At 41.0% G+C, this 17,175-nt stretch overlaps 1 protein-coding gene across 2 annotated transcripts in view; it reads left to right on the top strand.

The window, feature by feature from the left end:
• Positions 1 to 17,175, top strand: part of LOC124804785 (presenilin homolog) — a 104,694-nt gene that overhangs the window by 50,894 nt on the left and 36,625 nt on the right. For both annotated transcript variants that reach the window (XM_047265122.1, XM_047265115.1), the window contains 2 exons: positions 13,311 to 13,457; positions 15,136 to 15,303. In XM_047265122.1, the coding sequence (XP_047121078.1) occupies positions 13,311 to 13,457; positions 15,136 to 15,303 (315 nt within the window). The remainder of the gene's footprint in view (positions 1 to 13,310; positions 13,458 to 15,135; positions 15,304 to 17,175) is intronic.

The raw sequence follows: 17,175 nt of genomic DNA, 5'->3' as shown, positions 1-17,175 counted from the left end.
ATATGGTGGCTGAGGCATGATTGTCGTCTTGTTTTTGGCCAAAAAGTCTCTCACATGCTATGATGAATGAGCAGGTGCATCGTCATGATACAAAAGCCATGAATTGTTTTTCCGCAATTCCAGATGTTTTTTGTGTATTGCTTCTCACAAATGGTGCATAATGTCAAGGCGATACTCCTTATTGACCGTATGACCATGAGGCAAAAATTCATGATGCACTATGTCACAGTAATTGAAAAAAATAGTGAGCAACTTGACGTGCTTTTTTCGGTCTTTGCTCTCCAGGATGCTTCCATTGGGACTATCGGGCTTTGGTTTCGACGTCAGAACTGTAAACTCATGTTTCATTGTCAATTATGACCTTTTTGAGTAAATCAGGATCATCACTGACGTCATTCAAGAGCTCCTGAGTTATGCTCTCACGATGGCTCTTCTGATCAAAATTGAGAAGTTTTGGAACAAACTTAGGTGACACATGTCTCATGCCCAAAACATCAGAAAAAATTGCATGACACGAGCCAACCGATATGCCAATGTCCTCAGCAACTTTTCTTATGGTAAGCTGATGATTTTCCAAAACAATTTTCTTCACTGCTTCAACGTTATCATCTGTTGTTGGTGTGCTGGGGCGTCCAGAACAAGGTCATCATTGGCATCTTGTCGGCCATCTTGGAAGAGCTTGTAAACATTTATTTTACTTAGAGCAGACTCACCATATGCCAATGTCAACATTTCCATTTTTCATACAAAATGTGATGCAAATTCTTTGCTCCATTTTTTTATAATAATCGAAATTTACCGAGCACATTAAAATGCGTCTAACCTTTCTATCTGTCAAAAACAAACAAAGTATGCTGTACACTTGAAACTGTGAACATATGTTCAGGACATGTGTACCAACATAAGAAAAAAAAAGATTGTTAATCGAATGTACATTGCCCCTCATAATTTGAAAAGTCACCTTACTTTTTGAACAGCCCTCATAGATGTGGTGTGGCCTGCAAACTTGGTAACTGGTGCATTCTCGAGCAGTGAGGCCTCGTGGTAGATATGTAATGTGGTTCCCAAAATTAAGTGACCTTAGTGCTGTGACAAAACACATATAATACTGTTGACAATCCTAGTGGACCAGGTTTGAGCAAAATATGATGTTGTGGCACAAGAACCTAGTTTACAGGCATTTCAGTGACTGCTGCAATCAGGAAGATGCCTGGTGAGGCACCATGGAAAGTGGCGCATAGTGGTGGTTTTGCTCACGGCTAGTGGATGAAGTAAGTGGGAATGTCTAGCTCTCATATAGTACTGAAAATATCATGCGATGTTTGTGGTGAACAGCTCTGTCTTTCAGCTGCGAAGTGTTAACCCAGAAAGCTTGTTGTTTAGTGAACTGGCATGTTATTTTTCATGTTGGGTGACTGACTGATTATTATGGACTCTGTGACGGCACTGTTCCTTGCAGTCAGATGTGGCATTACCCTCTGTCTGGTAACACACCATTTGGAACTAAGAATTGATGGTAGCTTTTGAAGCAGATGTGGTGCTATATGCTGTGGATAATGCCAGAGAATTACGCAGTCCAGTCACATTGACGTGATCACCTGTCAAATGCCTGTGAGATGTGCAGGAAGATTGTCAGTGAGGTTCTGGAAGATACCGACTGGGGTGCTAAATCACAGTAAGACTCAGTTTTTACAGTTTCTAACTCACAATTCAACAAGAACCGATATTTTGATCAGACAGAATAGGCATATTGTAAGAGAGACGGAACAGTTCAAGTTCCTAGGCGTTCGGATAGATAGTAAGCTGTTGTGGAAAGCCCATGTCCAGGATCTTGTTCAGAAGCTAAATGCTGCTTTATTTACCGTTAGAACAGTATCTGAAATAAGTGACACTTCAACACGAAAAGTAGTCTACTTCGCATATTTTCATGCGCTTATGTCGTATGGTATTATTTTTTGGGGTAATTCTTCTGATTCAAAAAGGGTATTTTTGGCTCAAAAACGGGCTGTTCGAGCTATATGTGGTGTAAGTTCAAGAACCTCTTGTCGACTCCTATTCAAAAATCTGGGAATTCTGACATTGCCCTCACAGTATATATTTTCTTTAATGTCGTTTGTTGTTAGCAATATTAGCCTATTCCCAAGAGTTAGCAGCTTTCACTCAGTTAATACTAGGCAGAAATCAAATCTGCATGTAGAATGCACTTCCTTGACTCTTGTGCAGAAAGGAGTGAGTATTCTGCTGCATCCATTTTCAATAAGCTACCACAAGAACTCAAAAATCTTAGCAGTAGCCCAAACTCTTTTAAGTCTAAACTGAAGAGTTTCCTCATGGCTCACTCCTTCTATTCTGTCGAGGAGCTCCTGGAAGAGCTAAAAAATTAAGCAAATTCCAGTGTTACATTGTTGATTTTCTTCATTTAAACTTACGACTTGTCACCTGAATATGTTTTTTTATATTTCATTTTATCTGTTTCTAATATCGTGTTATAATTTCATGTATTGACTCGTTCCATGACCATGGAGACTTCTCCTTAATTTGGTCCCACGGAACGATAAATAAATAAATAAATGTGGAGCCATGCCGACTCCAGTGCCGTAGCCAGTTGTGCTAGATTTCTCACTTGGGGTCCACGGCATGAACAACTTGATCAAGATGGTCCCACAAATTGTTAATATGGCTTAAATCAGTGAAGTTTTCTGGCCAGGAAAGTACATTAAACTCTTCCTGGTGCTCTCTGAGCCATGCATGTACACAAAAGCTGTGTGATACATAGCACTGTCCTGCTAGTAGAGGCCATCACACCAAGGAAAAACAGACTGTGTAGAGGGGTGGACATGGTCTGCAAGGATAGATTCATACTTTTGTTGATCTATTGTCTCTTCGAGAATAACGAGATCACCAGGGATGCCATGAAAACACTCCTCGGACCATAATCCTTCCAACATTCCTCAGACCATAATACTTCCTTCTTTGCCCTGGACCATTCTGACAGTTGTTGCAGGGTGTTTACTTTCAGTCTGATGGAGTGTAAAAGTTGATTCATCTGAAAAGGTCATATGCCACCATTCAGTAAATGTCCAGTGGCAGTATTGGTGTTCAAATTGCAGCCTTCATTCCTGATGAACAGCTGTCAATTTGAGTGCATGAACCAGGTAGCTGCTGCAGAACCCCATACTGAAGTATCCAGGACTTGGAATACTTCCGCAAGATACACACAGGCATTTAGTTCATCCTCGGTGTTTAAGAACACAATTAATTCAACCCATATGGTCTTTGTAGACCATCATAAATAAGTAACAAACTTCGTAATAAGTTCCTAACAGGAAAATAAGTTCACAGCTAAATATAAGTACTTGGAATACAAGTCGTAGTTGAGAAAACAACACAATGAAATCTTCTACAGTTGCCATTCGTCCTCCACTACGTTGACTCCCGAATGTTTAAGTCCTTGCTCTACTTGAGCAAAAAACATTGGAACAGACTAATACATAACTTACATTCTGTATGACTTCACAGTTTCTATGGTCTTGCCAAATGAGTCTGATAGAATACTGAAAGGCCCGCGAGCACGTTGCCGAGCTCCCTTCGTGGCAAAGGCAGAGTGCGCTTGAGGCAGTGCTGAATCCAGAGTAAACTTCTTCTCTTGTCTGGCTGTGTTGTAACTGCTGTGATCAGCATGGGCACCGTCCTAAATACCAGCATGGCAGAGATACACATCCACCTGATTGGCTGTACGTGACATTGGCGGGTGCAGCAAAAGCTTCGTGAGGGGAGCGACCTATCTTGCTGATCTACACCCCCTCGTTGGCTCCTGATCTCTTTTGCGACATGCCATTTCTCTCAAAGTGACAGAGGCAAGGTTACTCGTGTCCTGCTGGCTCGCTCTGGGAGGTGAATGAGGGTGGAGTGGGATCGATTTCCATTGGGTTGCCGGGCTGTGTCATCGGACACCTCCTGTCCCATTGGAGACACGCGCTGAGGTTGGCACTCCCAGGAAGCCCATCGTCATGCTGGGTGTCTGGAACAGAAAATTGAGGTAAATTTTCTGTCAGTGGAATAAAGCTATGCTATGGTCAGACCTGATTGATGTGTTTGTGACCACAGGAGCCATCTTGTAGGATAACTTCGAGCATTGCACAGGCAAGGATGCGGGACACTGTAGCAGGGAGCCAGTGGTATTGACCTCAGGCACAGTTCGTTGCCCACAATGGGTCCTGCAAGGAGAAATGGTGCTGTCTGGAATGGGGTGGGTGGCCCTGCTGTTCCTTGGGGTGAAGTGTGGAAAGAGAGGAGCGATTTGGTTGACTGTGTAAGCATCCCACTGGGGAGATCCCCTCCTGCATATTGACCCGGTATGATGCCAAAAAGCGAATGAGTGCATCATCCAAGGAGTGATAATGACACAGTTTTGCCATTTGGGTCTTGCTGCGTGGACAAACTGGTCATTGATGCCACTGGATGCCAGATGGACTGGTGTCGTATGAGTGAGAGAGATTCGATTCCTGGCATAAAAGGAAGAGAATTCAGTGGAGGTGAACTGAGGTCCATTTCAGGGAGACGTTCTAAGGCAAAAATGTGTGTGAGGGCTTTGATCATCTTTGTTGCAGAGGTAGATGTCATCTTAATTGCAAATGGAAACACCATGCCAGCATCAGTAATGATAAGCTAGGATGTTCCAAGGAATGGACCCACAAAATCAAGACAGATGCGGGACAAAGGTGGTGTTGTAGTGGGCCAGGGGAGTATTGTCGAGGTGGTGCAGCTTGCTTGCTTTGACACTTCGAGCAGGCAGCGACCATGTTGGTTATTGCAGTTTCCATGGCCCTCCAGTAGATATGTTGCTGTGCCAGCCACTTGGTGAGGGGGACCCCCCCCCCCCCCCCCCATGGCATTCTTGGAGAAGGTCGAGGCCACACGGAATAACCCTGCATGTCTGTTGTCTGTCCATTTTGGCCCTGCATGAGTAGTGAAGCCTTGCAGTGTAAACAGTTCCTGTTTGTGCCCTCAGAATGACTGGAGGTCAGGATGTGGCAATGTGTTATAGTTGGAAGGCCAGCCCTGGTGGATATAGTGTAGAACTTCTCAGAGTATGGGGTCACTGGTTGTGTGCTATCTGACAAGGTCTACATCAGGTGGAAGCTGGGCAACCATCTCCTTCACTACTGCATCCATGCAGAAACAAATATCTGGATCCGCACCAAAGGCCAGGTCTTGTCCAATGGGCAGCCTGGAAAGTAAGTCAGCATTGGCATGGTGTGATGTGGAGCACAACTTGATGTCTATGTGTAGCTTGATAGAAAGAGGCCCAGTGTTGTAAGCAACATGCCATCATGGTGGGGATGGTGGCAGTGGACTGGAGCAGTGGAAGCAGCGGCTTATGGTCAGTGAGAAGGATGAATTGTCGGCTGTAGAGGGTGTTGTGAAACTTCTTAATTCCAAAGATGATTGCTAGAACCTACTTTTCAATCTGACTGTAGCTGCACTGTGCAGCATTCAAGCTCTTCAAAACAAAAGCAACTGGCCCATTCTCTCCCATCCATCACTTGTGAGAGGACTGCTCCCACAATGTAATCCAATGCATCAGTTGCCAAGATAAGAGGGTTGAGTGGGTCATATTTGATCAGGCAGTTGAGCTGCAGGAGTGTGTGCCATAGGGCACAAAATACTCAGTCACATTGTGGCAACCAGTTTCATGGAACATTTGTGCAGAGCAGTTGGTGCAAAGGTTCGGCTAGTGCTGTGGCATTTGGAATAAATATCTTGTAAGAGTTGTCCATGCACTGACTTTAGTTGAGATTTATCTTTGGGCACTGGCAGTCTTTGAATAGTCTCTGCATACTTAGGGGTAGGGCGATCCAGTAGCAGGAAGCACATGTCCCAAGTATTCCATTTGTTGAATGAAGAGGGGACATTTGTCATTGTTACATTGCAACTGAACTTTATTAAAAAGGGGAAAAAAGAGCATCAAAGTTGCATGCGAGGTTCTCAATAAATGTGCTAGTGACCAAGATATCATCCAGATAATTGGCTGTACCAGGGATGTCACAGATTAACTGTTCAAGATATCTTTGAAAAATGGCAGGCAATCTCAAAATGACAAATGGCAGCCAATTTTATTGAAACAACGCAAAAGGCATGTTGACCATAAACACTTCTCGAGAAGCTGCATCCATTGGCAGCTGTAGTAGGCTTCCCGTAGCTCAGTCTTGGCAAGCACTTTATCATCATCAAGTTTAGTTAGGATGTCATCCAATTTGGGGATTGGGTATGAGTCTATCACTGCTTGGGAATTAACTGTTGCACTAAAATTGTGAAAAACCATTTGGTTTTTCCACAATTATTGTGAGAGTAGGCGATCTGCTGTTGCAAACTGGCATTAAAATTCCCTCATCTTGAAGCCATTGCAGTTCCTTGGGGAACCTGTCTTGTAGAGCAAACAGTATGGAACTGGCTATTAGAACTTCAGAACCACCAACAGCAAAAAGGTGATGTGTGCTTCTAAATTGTTTACGCCAGAGGAAGGTCCTGAGAAGGCCAATAGATATTTGTCAAAAAGCTCCTCTGTGTAAGGGCCACCATCCACAGCATTAATGGTGGGTATAGGGTTGCAGGACTGTTAAGACCAAGGCACGAAAGAGGTCCAAGCCCAGGAGGTTGCAAGCGCCAGGGTGGGCTACGACCAATATACAAGCCATGAGTGTCTTGGATTCATACTGGATCTGGGCTGAAAACATTCCCATAACAGAGACAATGTCATTATTGAAACTACAGAAGGGGCATCAAAAATTTTACAAGGGGGGGGGGGGATGCTCCCAGCTTCCAATATGTAGGCCAGTCGATAATTGTGGTAGAGGAGCTGGTGTCTATCTGCAGGTCCACTTGTACTCTCTCAATTAGGGCAGAAATAGACATCAGCTTCTTGAAGGGCGTAATAATGAACTGTACCAAAGAGATGCCAATGGGGTTAGCAGCATCTTGTGTCCACCCCAAATCGAGTGTCTCAACCTGCATCCAGTCCACCCGCATTGCCTTGGAGGACTGCCAGACTTCCACTTTGTGGCCCGATTTACCACAAGCAGCTCATTTTTTGCCCATCTGTAGTGACATTGCTGGTACTTGTGACTGATGAGCAGCGTTCTACCTTACGATCAAATTCCCGGAAAGGTGGTGGAAGTAGCTAGCTGTTGCAGATGGAGACGTCCAGTTGTGCTGTGCTAAGGAGACACATGAGCATGTAGTTCACCCTTTATATTTAAGAACACAATTAATTCAACAGAAATGGTCTTCGTTGACCATCACAAACAAGTAACAAACTTTGTAACTAGTTCCTAACAGGAAAATATGTTCATGATTAAATGCAAGTACTTGGAATGCGAATCGTGGTTGAGGAAACAATGCCATGAAAGCTTCTACAGTGAGTGTTTCGTTCTCCATTGGTTTGATTACCAGTTGTTTAAGTCCTCATCTTCCTTGAGTCGAACACATTGGAACAGACTAACACATAACTTACAATCTGTATGAGTTCACAGTTTCTACAGTCTTGCCATATGAGTCTGACAGAATACCAACAGGCCTGTGGGCATGTTGCTGAGGCGCCTTGGCAGTGAATGGGGTGTGCAGTCGAGGCAGCACTGGATCCGGATAGGCTTCTTCTCTTGTCTGGCTGTGTCGTAACTGCCACGATCGGCATAGGCATGGTCCTAAATACCTACACAGCAGAGGTACACATCCACCTGATGGGCTGTATGTGACACTGGCTGGTGCAGCAAAAAGTTTGTGGCAGAAGCGACATATCTTGCTGATTTATGCTCCCTCTGTGATTTGGTCCAGTGTTCACAAAGGACCTCTTCAGGTTGCATTGCAAATGGCGGAGCTGAAATGTTGTGTAGTCGCAAGGGCTGAGCTGGCAGTCAACAAGACAGTGGTGTGTTGATGTGTGGCATCGGCACCTAATGGCTTTTGCAACATGCCACATACGATGCCATGTTTGCTGAACGGTTATTGAGGAGACACTGTTGGTTGCCCCTAGGTTCATCTTGGCTCTCAGTTACTCAACAGTTGCTTGATTATTTGCCTGTACACATCTCCAAAGCTGTTGTTCACTTCTGTCATCTATGGACCATGATGCACTACAGTTGTCTCTGCACCGGTTTTGGATAGCACTATTTTGCCACGCACTGTGTACTTTAACCATGGTGTCACATGAACAGTTTGCAAACTTAGCCATTTCAGAATGTCAGATAAATCTTACTGTTTCCACAGCACAACAACTTTTGCACAGTTTCCCATGTTCCCCTGACACACTTTATATACCTACCACTCCTAGTGCTGTCACCAAACATCTGTTAGTGGTTATTGCACGTCGATATCCAACATAGGCAGTTGCCACATTAATGTGACTGGACTGTGTAGTTTCAGACAGCTGTTTATTGATGTTCATATGTATGTTTACTCATTCCGTATCTCTGAAGCTCCTCATTTATGGAGGAATCTCAAGAAGATGATGAGTAGTCAAAATAATAATGAGTACAAGAAAATGAGTGTGGAGCTAAATCCTTCAAAATCTTAGTGTGTCCCCATAAGATGAAATGGCTTATGTAAATCAAGTCCTTAACCAGTTTAATTCTTTCATTGCTGTAGCTGCAGAACTTAACTGAATATGTCACATTGTGAAGTAAATTGGTTTAAAAAATTAAAAGAAAATAACTATTGTTGTGCAAGTAAAGTTCTTTATACATGTGTAGCCAACTATGAGTAATGAATGATATGGAGATTGGCATTTTGTGCTTTCTGTTATTCACTTTATTCAGATTGTGGGAAGCAAGTGTAGTCTTTCCTACTTCACATGCTAATATAGTAAGGTGCTGTCTAACTGGTCCTTGCCACTGAGTGGTTTTCATGATTGTGAAAAAAATCAAGCCCTCATGACATCCTCGCCCAGCACTCTTGTACGACATCACATCCATTGCTTAATCATTCAAAAGTAATAATGATTGCTTATATACTAATTTTACTATCACTATGTTATAGTATACACAGTATATGAAAGAGATAACATCTAGCAAATTTGGGAGAAGGTAAGGTTAATATTTCTACAATGTTGCATGTTTTTCAGTAGTTTTAGGAGTGGTTGGAAAGAGAGTTAGAAAGTCCGTATTTGGAAGACACTTGCAATTTTACATGCAGTGCACATTTATTGGGTCAGTTTTTCTGTATTTACAGGATTGAATGAATAATTTTGGTAAAAACTAACAATGCTCAAAATTTAGTAGGCTGTGTAAATTATCTACATCTTGGTTTGTCACTTAAAGTTCTAAAATTCTAGTATGTTGAAAATTTAGCATTTAATGGTGTGATGTGGCTTTTGCATATTGTACTTGAAATATTTTAGCCACAATCCATATTTGACTAATCCTTTTTGAGAGCACAGCCATTTGCTATTGTGTTTAAAAATGTTGTTTATTTTATTTTGCAAGGTAAGGTGGTACTTTTTACTGGATTTCACTTAGGAAAAGATCCTTTATGGCATAAAATTATTATGTAACTTCAACATCTCAAATGGGAAGGCAATGATCAATTTTAATAATCAGAACAGGTATGGTTACTTGAGGCAGCTGTGGGCACTAGCTGTTGTGATCGAGGTGTTCCATAGAAAGGCCACGTCCATGACTGAAATATTTCCTTTTGGACTGCTAGAGGAGGAGTTGGGTCTGCAGGTTGATCCTCTCTACACTCTGCCTTGTATATGTTAAACCCTGTAAAATTTTTGTTATGAGAAGTATGAGAATGATTCCTGAACAATGTTATAAAAGTTAAGTGAGGTAGTTTGAATTGCTGTTAGCTGTTCCTCATAATGCCATCTGTCTTCAATGTCACATGATAAATTGAGTTATGTACATACAAAGAACTGATTTAGTTTGTAATGGCAGTAATGACCGAAATTTGTGGGTGGAAATTTTTCCAAGTTACTTATTCTGTGACATTAGTGAGTCCTGAAAGACAAGCACCAGGAAGAATTTTTGTATTATATCAGTTTTAAACCAGTTATTGTATTTGTAAATACTGGTCATTGTGAATGTGACTGAATCATTTTAAGAATATAACCCATCTAAGTTAAAGAGTGTGTTAGAATATTTGGAAGAACAATTAAAACAATCTTTTTTGACGGTGTAATGTAATTGGATAGATAAAAAAATCTACTCACAAAGAGGTGGCAGAACACACACATAAAAGAAGCTTATAATTAGGTAAGCTTTCAGAGCCAGTGGCTCTTTCTTCAGGCCGAAGGGTAGAGGGGGTAGGAAGAGGGGTGAAGGAAAAGGACTGGGGAGGTCCAGGAAAAGGAGTAGCTTTCAGAAAAGTCACACACAATCAAGGCTCAGAGGTGCCTTATCGGACAGGATGAGGTGCCTTATGTGTCCAGAAGCCTCCCCTGACCCATGTTTCTGGATGACTTTTCCAAAATCTACCCTTTTTCGTAGGCCTCTCCAATCCTTTTCCTTCACCCCTCTTCTGACCCCCTGAACCCTTCTACCTGAAGAAAGAGCCACTGGCTCCAAAAGCTTGCCTAATTATAACCTCCTTTTATGTGTGTGTTCTGCCACCGGTTGTTAAGTAGATTTTTTATCAATCTAATCACTTTATATTGGTAGAACAACTGGCAGACATTTAATTTTCCTTCCTTTAAGGATTTACATTATAAAACTACTGTGTTGGAAAACTTGCAGTTTTTAGACAAGGCAACTGAAAGGAGCCTACAGTAGGTTATCATAGGGGACAATGTCTTTTTCCAGTATTTTTCATGTGTCATTTCCAACTGTGTGTGCTTCTACTGTAGAATGGGAAGCATAAGTGATTCAGTAGCTGGACACTTAGTGAGCATACTAGTTTCAGACAAAAGAATGGTTGTAAACATCACTAAATCAGAGAACTGGATAAAAACAGTTAACATTTTCTCCGATAAACCACCAAGCCACCCACAATTTTAATGCTTCCCCACAAAATGCCATTACCTTCCTTTGCATCAGCCTTGTTACACAACATTCCCTGTGGCAGTAATATCCAGTCAATATTGTCTCTCCACTGCTATTTTATTAATGTCTCACTAAGTCACTGTGCTTCCACTCTTCATTCCACCTCGCTTCCTCTTGGTAAGATGAGGATGAAACACATAACAGGAAAACAAAATCGGAAATGGAAAAGCCTGCAGTCAAACATTTCTTCTCTAAGGAAAAAAGTGAGAAAACTTCATTTTCATTCAGTTTCTGTACCACTGTAGAGATGAATGTACTGACCCAATGATAATGCTAATGTATAAAATTTGAATTTGCTTAAACTCAACAATACTCTGGCAGCTAATGGAAAGTTTTCTTCATGCTCAGCCATTGCTTCCTTCTGGCCCCTTGAGCAGAAAACTGTTCCAAGTTATGGTAAGGGAGCACAGCTCAAAATAGTCCAGTAAAACTATCATCTTACGTCAGTTACCTCTATCTATAGCAGAATTCTATAAGGGGCGTTCAAAAAGAAATGAGCTGGAGGCATAATTACAGAAAACAGTACCTGTGTGTTAAAAGTATTGACCCTGGCTGTTGAGACATTTGTCCCACTGTGACACAAGGCAGCGAATGGCTGTCTCATAAAATTCCCAGGGCTGCGATGTTTACCGGTTCCGCACGTACAGCTGGACGTCATCGTCCAAGGTGAATCGTTTGCCCCTCAGAGCAAGTTATGCTGACGTTCTTCTTTCACCAAGATGGCCCCATTCTGATTCACTTCCTGCAACACGTGACAGCAGTGAATGCCCAGCGTTACTCGCAAACCTTGACCACTCTTCACCAAGCGATCAAATCAAAATGACCAGGCAATCTCACCTGTGGGGTCATTCTGCTCCACAAAAATGCAAAGCTTGATACGGCCAACAGAGTTGCGCCACTCCTGCAGAAATTGAAATGGGAGGTTCTCGGCCACTCTCCATACAGTCCGGACCTCTCTCCTTGTGATTACGCCATTTTTGGTCCCTTTAAAAAGGCTCTGATGGGCAAACAATTTACCTCGGATGAGGGCAAACAATTTAGCTCGTATGACAGTGTCTAGCTGTACTTGCGGAACTGGTTAACATTGCAGCCCCGGGAATTTTGAGAGACAGCCATTCACTGCCTTGTGTCACAGTGGGACAAGTGTCTCGACAGTTAGGGTCAATACTTCCAACATACAGGTACTGGTTTCTGTAATTATGCCTCCAGCTCATTTCTTTTTGAACACCCCTTGTAATTCAGTTCTCAGTTTTGTGGCTTCCCATGTACCATTTCCTATACAGACATTAACAATAAAATTAGTATAGTAATGGCTCTTAGAGAGTAATAAAAACAGTAATTCTTTTCCTGTGCCATATATTAAAGGAAGGGGAAAACCATTCAAGTGAATTGCTGAGTCTTAATGTAGATTTATATTATTTTCTGGCTCATCACTATTTATTTATTTATTTACTTCACGTTTACAATTATTTCTCTGTTGTGCATTACTTTCCTATTCCAACTTACTTTCTTTTACTTTTTAATCATTTTGTTTATTGACTCTCATTCTTTCATGTCATTTTTGTGCTAGTCCTTAGTGTGTTAGAGTACATTTACACTTTATTCTGCTACAGCTGATACTTTGTCACTAAGTACTGACCATTTCTCTAACATTGTGAAATCAAATTTAAATATTCGTTTTAATCCCAGTTCTTTAATTTTTTTGACAAACAGCTTTTCCCTGCTCTCTATGTCTTTAATGAAATGGTCAAATCCATGAGTAAACTTTTTTGTGACATGTTATGACATTTTGAACATTGTGTTCTGTTTTGCATAATTCACTATTGTCTTGTGATGCTTCAAGGTATAATACCAATTAGTGAAAACAGACAGGCTTTCAAGTTTCATCACATAAAATTCAGACTGTGCTTCAAGTGAAAGTAGACTTTCCTTCACACATTGCTTTCATCATAGCAATATCCTTTTGTTCTGTTGTTGCACTACATATAAAATTTAAGCACTACAGCTTTTCCGTACGTAGTAATCTTGTGCCATTTTTTCTCAGCTCCCTCCCCCAGCAGTTCTCCTGGTGCTGTGTATGCTTATCACAGTATAGGTTATTATCTGAATACACACAAAAATTTATTCAAAAAGTAATTGTATATCTGCATTTATTCCTCATATAATATTTCTATATTGAATGCTGTAGCTTACTGTATAGTCAGTCACTTTTAAAAATGATTTTAGTCTATACCTTAACTTCAGATTGTAATTTTTGTTGTGTTTCCAAATTAGCAACCATACTGTACAGCTATGTGGGTGTTGCTGATGGCGGAGATGCTCAGGAACCTACAACTCACCAGCCTCAGCAACAGCAACAGCGGACATCTTCAAGTGATAAATCTAATTTACCAAACAGACGGAGACAAGCAACACCTGAGGGTGAGAGAGTTGACATTGTGTTCAAGATATCTTTTAAATATTCAGTTTTCAATGGTGGTGCCATTATTATACAAAAAGAAACAGTGAATAAATTAATTTGGCGTATCCTATATTGTGAGAGAAGTTTTCCATTTGGTACTTGAATGAAGTTGTTCTTATATTCCATTCACTCGTGAAACATCACCTGGTTATGAGAAATAAGTTGTAAGTTTGAGGCCAGTGGTACTGGAAGCAATCTTATACATTTGTCATTCCTTAATTACTTAGTGCCATCTTACAATATCTACAGCTGGTAAAACACATTTTCGTTTTTGGAACTGCATGATTTACTTTCTCTAGTCTGGAAAGCTGCACTTCGCTATTCTGGTTATGACAGTTTTCACACAGGCTGTATGTTTAAAACTAATGTATTTACGTGTTCCCTTGGAATATATGAAACTCTGTTATGTGGATATGTTTTGAATCATCTTTACTTTAAACTACAGTAAGAAACAATGCTATTTTTGATGTAACAGCATAGAGGCACCCCTTAAATTTTCACTTTTTTTTGTCAGTCTTGCATTTCACTTCTAAAAAAATACATGATATTCCTGGTATTTATGGTTAGCTAGTGTGTGTTAGAAAAGAAAAAAAAAATTACAAGCAGCAACTGCTTTGCAGAACTGTATGTTTATAAATGTTGAAATAATGAGACAGAATTGTTGATCAGTACCTACTTTCAGGAGCTGAAATTTAAATACTGGCAAGAGACTTATATGAAAATTTATACACTATCCTAGCTTTCAAAACTAATAATTACTCACTCAGGGGGATGGGGCTGGGAGTGGGGAAGGTCAGAAATTAAGGGCAGGTCACTCGTATTCCAGGATGACAGTGATCAGTCTGTAGCAAAACAGATGGGGTCTCTTTTATCCTGGGGTCTGAGTGACGTGCCTGTCTTCAGGAAGTCATCATTACAGCTACCTTGGCTACGAAATGCAATGCTTTAGTAACAGAAGTGTTGCCAAATATCGTGTGTGCCAAAAAACTACAGCTTTGGACACACAACAGAACAGTGTTCAAACAGGATGAAATGTTCCCATTTGTATAGCCTGTTGCCTGCACCTGCGTGTGAGTGAGCTGATGGGCACTCACGGGGACTCGTGTCCAATGAGACAGACTTGGAACAGCCTGTATTATGCTGTACATGTGTTTCCTATGTTGGAAACAAGCTCATTCATCTTGGAAATACACAATTAAAAACAATTCACTAAGGTAGCATTCTCTCTCTCTCTCTCTCTCTCTCTCTCTCTCTCTCTCTCTCTCTGGTTCTTCTTTCTTCTTCTTCTTCTCCTTTTTTTAATTTTTTTTTTATTTTAACGTTTAGGGGTTCTACAAGTAGCCGCTTTCATTGCTCTCTCTTTATTAGTGGATTAGTTGATACAATGATAAAGAATTGCTAGGAGGAGTACGGTTCCAGTATTGACTCTGAGTGTGTGATTTAGGTAGTTAAGAATTGACTAAGAAAATCGATAATTGTTATGATGATGATTCTTACATGAGGCCACAATCAAAACTAAATTACTTCCCTTTTTTCGTATTTTTGTATCTGATTACATTAAACGCCTCTGAAAACAGTGTTGGACTGTAGCTTCAGTGAAAAATAAAAACAATCATTGCACTAACTACTTCCATACAGGAAATGACTCAGCTGATGGTTTTTCAAGAGAGTGGGCTGAAACGAGAGAGCAGCGAATCCAGCAAAGGCAACGTGAAATGAGAGAAACGTCAGGAGGGAGAATACCAGACTACCAAGCCATAACACAACCTGCTGACACTCAACAAGAATCTGCAGAAGAGGAGGAGCGTGAGTACTTTTTTTTGTCTGTTTATTTGATACAACTGCAGTTTGTGTAAGGGAAACTTTTGTATAGCTGTAGTTCGCGTTTTGCTAAAAAATATCATTCAGTACTACACTGTGTTATATATTTCTTTTGACCTTCACTGTCTTGGTAAATCAGTGGTTAATTGTGAGCATTTGATCTAAACTAATTGAGTGCTTCAGATGGAAGGCCCTTTGTTTAACATAATCTAAATTTTTGCATAATAAAATTCGGATCTGATGTAACATAAGAAACTTTTGGCTGCTAAGTAAAATTGCTTGAAACTATCACTCTCTTTCCATATTGATGTTTTTACTTATATATAGTGTATCTGTTTTCTCGTGTGATAGGTGCTTTTGTGTTTGATTTCTTTTGTAGAAATTTCCCCCACATTACTAATATTTATTAGAATGTGGAACATCTGTTATTCACTGGACATAATAGGTTTTGTGGAGAATAGTTCCCATGAACTAATTTTGCGAAGTATGATGCAAGAGCAGTGCTCATCCTACTTTCTGATACTTTCTTTTTAAATTACCTTGAAGCAATTAATGTATTATAGTTAATGTACCAGGTCAAAATACCTCAACACTTTTAATTTTTGTCATCCAAAAGATGGTGTTTTAATTAATGTCATTTTTAATTTTCCTAGTGTAGAAAGATTTAGAATATTTCTTGGGTATTCAGCCAGATGGTGTTATCCAGAAGGCGCAATGTTTCAGCAAGCTGACTCCTCGCCATCATTGGGATTTCCTGATGACTGACTGACTTCAGCTTGGTGTCGCCTTTATATCCCCTACCCTGCCCACAGCCTCTGGCCAGCTGGTTGCAGGCACATACCTGGCACAGTGGTGGGGAAAGCATCTCACTGGAGCACAAAATTGGGGCCCTCGGTCACATTGCTGTCGCTGCCAGAAGTGTTTATCTTCCAGTGTGGCGTCAACACATCCACATCCTCTTTCGGTGGCAGTTGGCTTCAGCACTCTCCCCTGACTCATGGGAGTCAATAGACACAGTTTTCTGGTCTCAGGCCAACAGAGAATGGCAGTCAACCTCAAGACGAACCTCGGAGAGCTGTAAGAACTGCACAGAGAAAATAATTGACAGTGCTACCTTATTTGTACTAGAAAAGAGGCAAAATTTTGCACAAAGACCGATGACCTCGAAACAGTTGAATTTATCAGCATGGAGGAACAAATTGCCCTTGCACGTCCATGGAATGCTGTGGAGTATAGACATGAATCATGGTGTACACGTACCAGGGGTGTTTCATCGAAATCAAACATCTCTAATGAAGAGAGGAAAGTGCTTAAATGCCTCTGAGAAGCTTCTGAGACAGTCATCCTTCCACTTGACAAAGGAAGTTGTCCAGTACTGCTACCGTGTCCACAAAAAAAAAAAAAAAACATGTACAACCTATTAGAGCATGACACCTATAGGAGGATAGATGATGATCCTACCAACGAGGTGAAGAGGAGGACCACCAAACTGCTCCAGCACAAATTCCAAGACAAGAAAATGGTAAAGAAAGTTCATCTGCAGTCAGCCACGCTGCCTAGACTTTATGGGCGTCCTAAAATCCCCAAGGAAGAAATACCACTTCACCCAGTTGTTAGCAACATAGGTGCACCAACACATGAATTAACAAAATATCTGATAGTTATTCTCAGCCCCTTTGCAGGCAAATGCCAAAACCACATATGGAATTTGGTACATTTCATCCAGCAGCTACAGTACTTTGATTGCGATCCATTGTTGCTCATTTCACTTACAGCAATGTAGTGCAAAGGTGAAAGGAAAAAGTAGAATACAGCACAATGCGAACCTACTACCTTCTACTTCATAACTCCATATCT

This window comes from Schistocerca piceifrons, chromosome 1 (assembly GCF_021461385.2).
Source record: "Schistocerca piceifrons isolate TAMUIC-IGC-003096 chromosome 1, iqSchPice1.1, whole genome shotgun sequence".
Classification (NCBI taxonomy): Eukaryota; Metazoa; Arthropoda; class Insecta; order Orthoptera; family Acrididae; genus Schistocerca; species Schistocerca piceifrons.
This window is presented reverse-complemented; position numbering and strand designations above follow the sequence as displayed.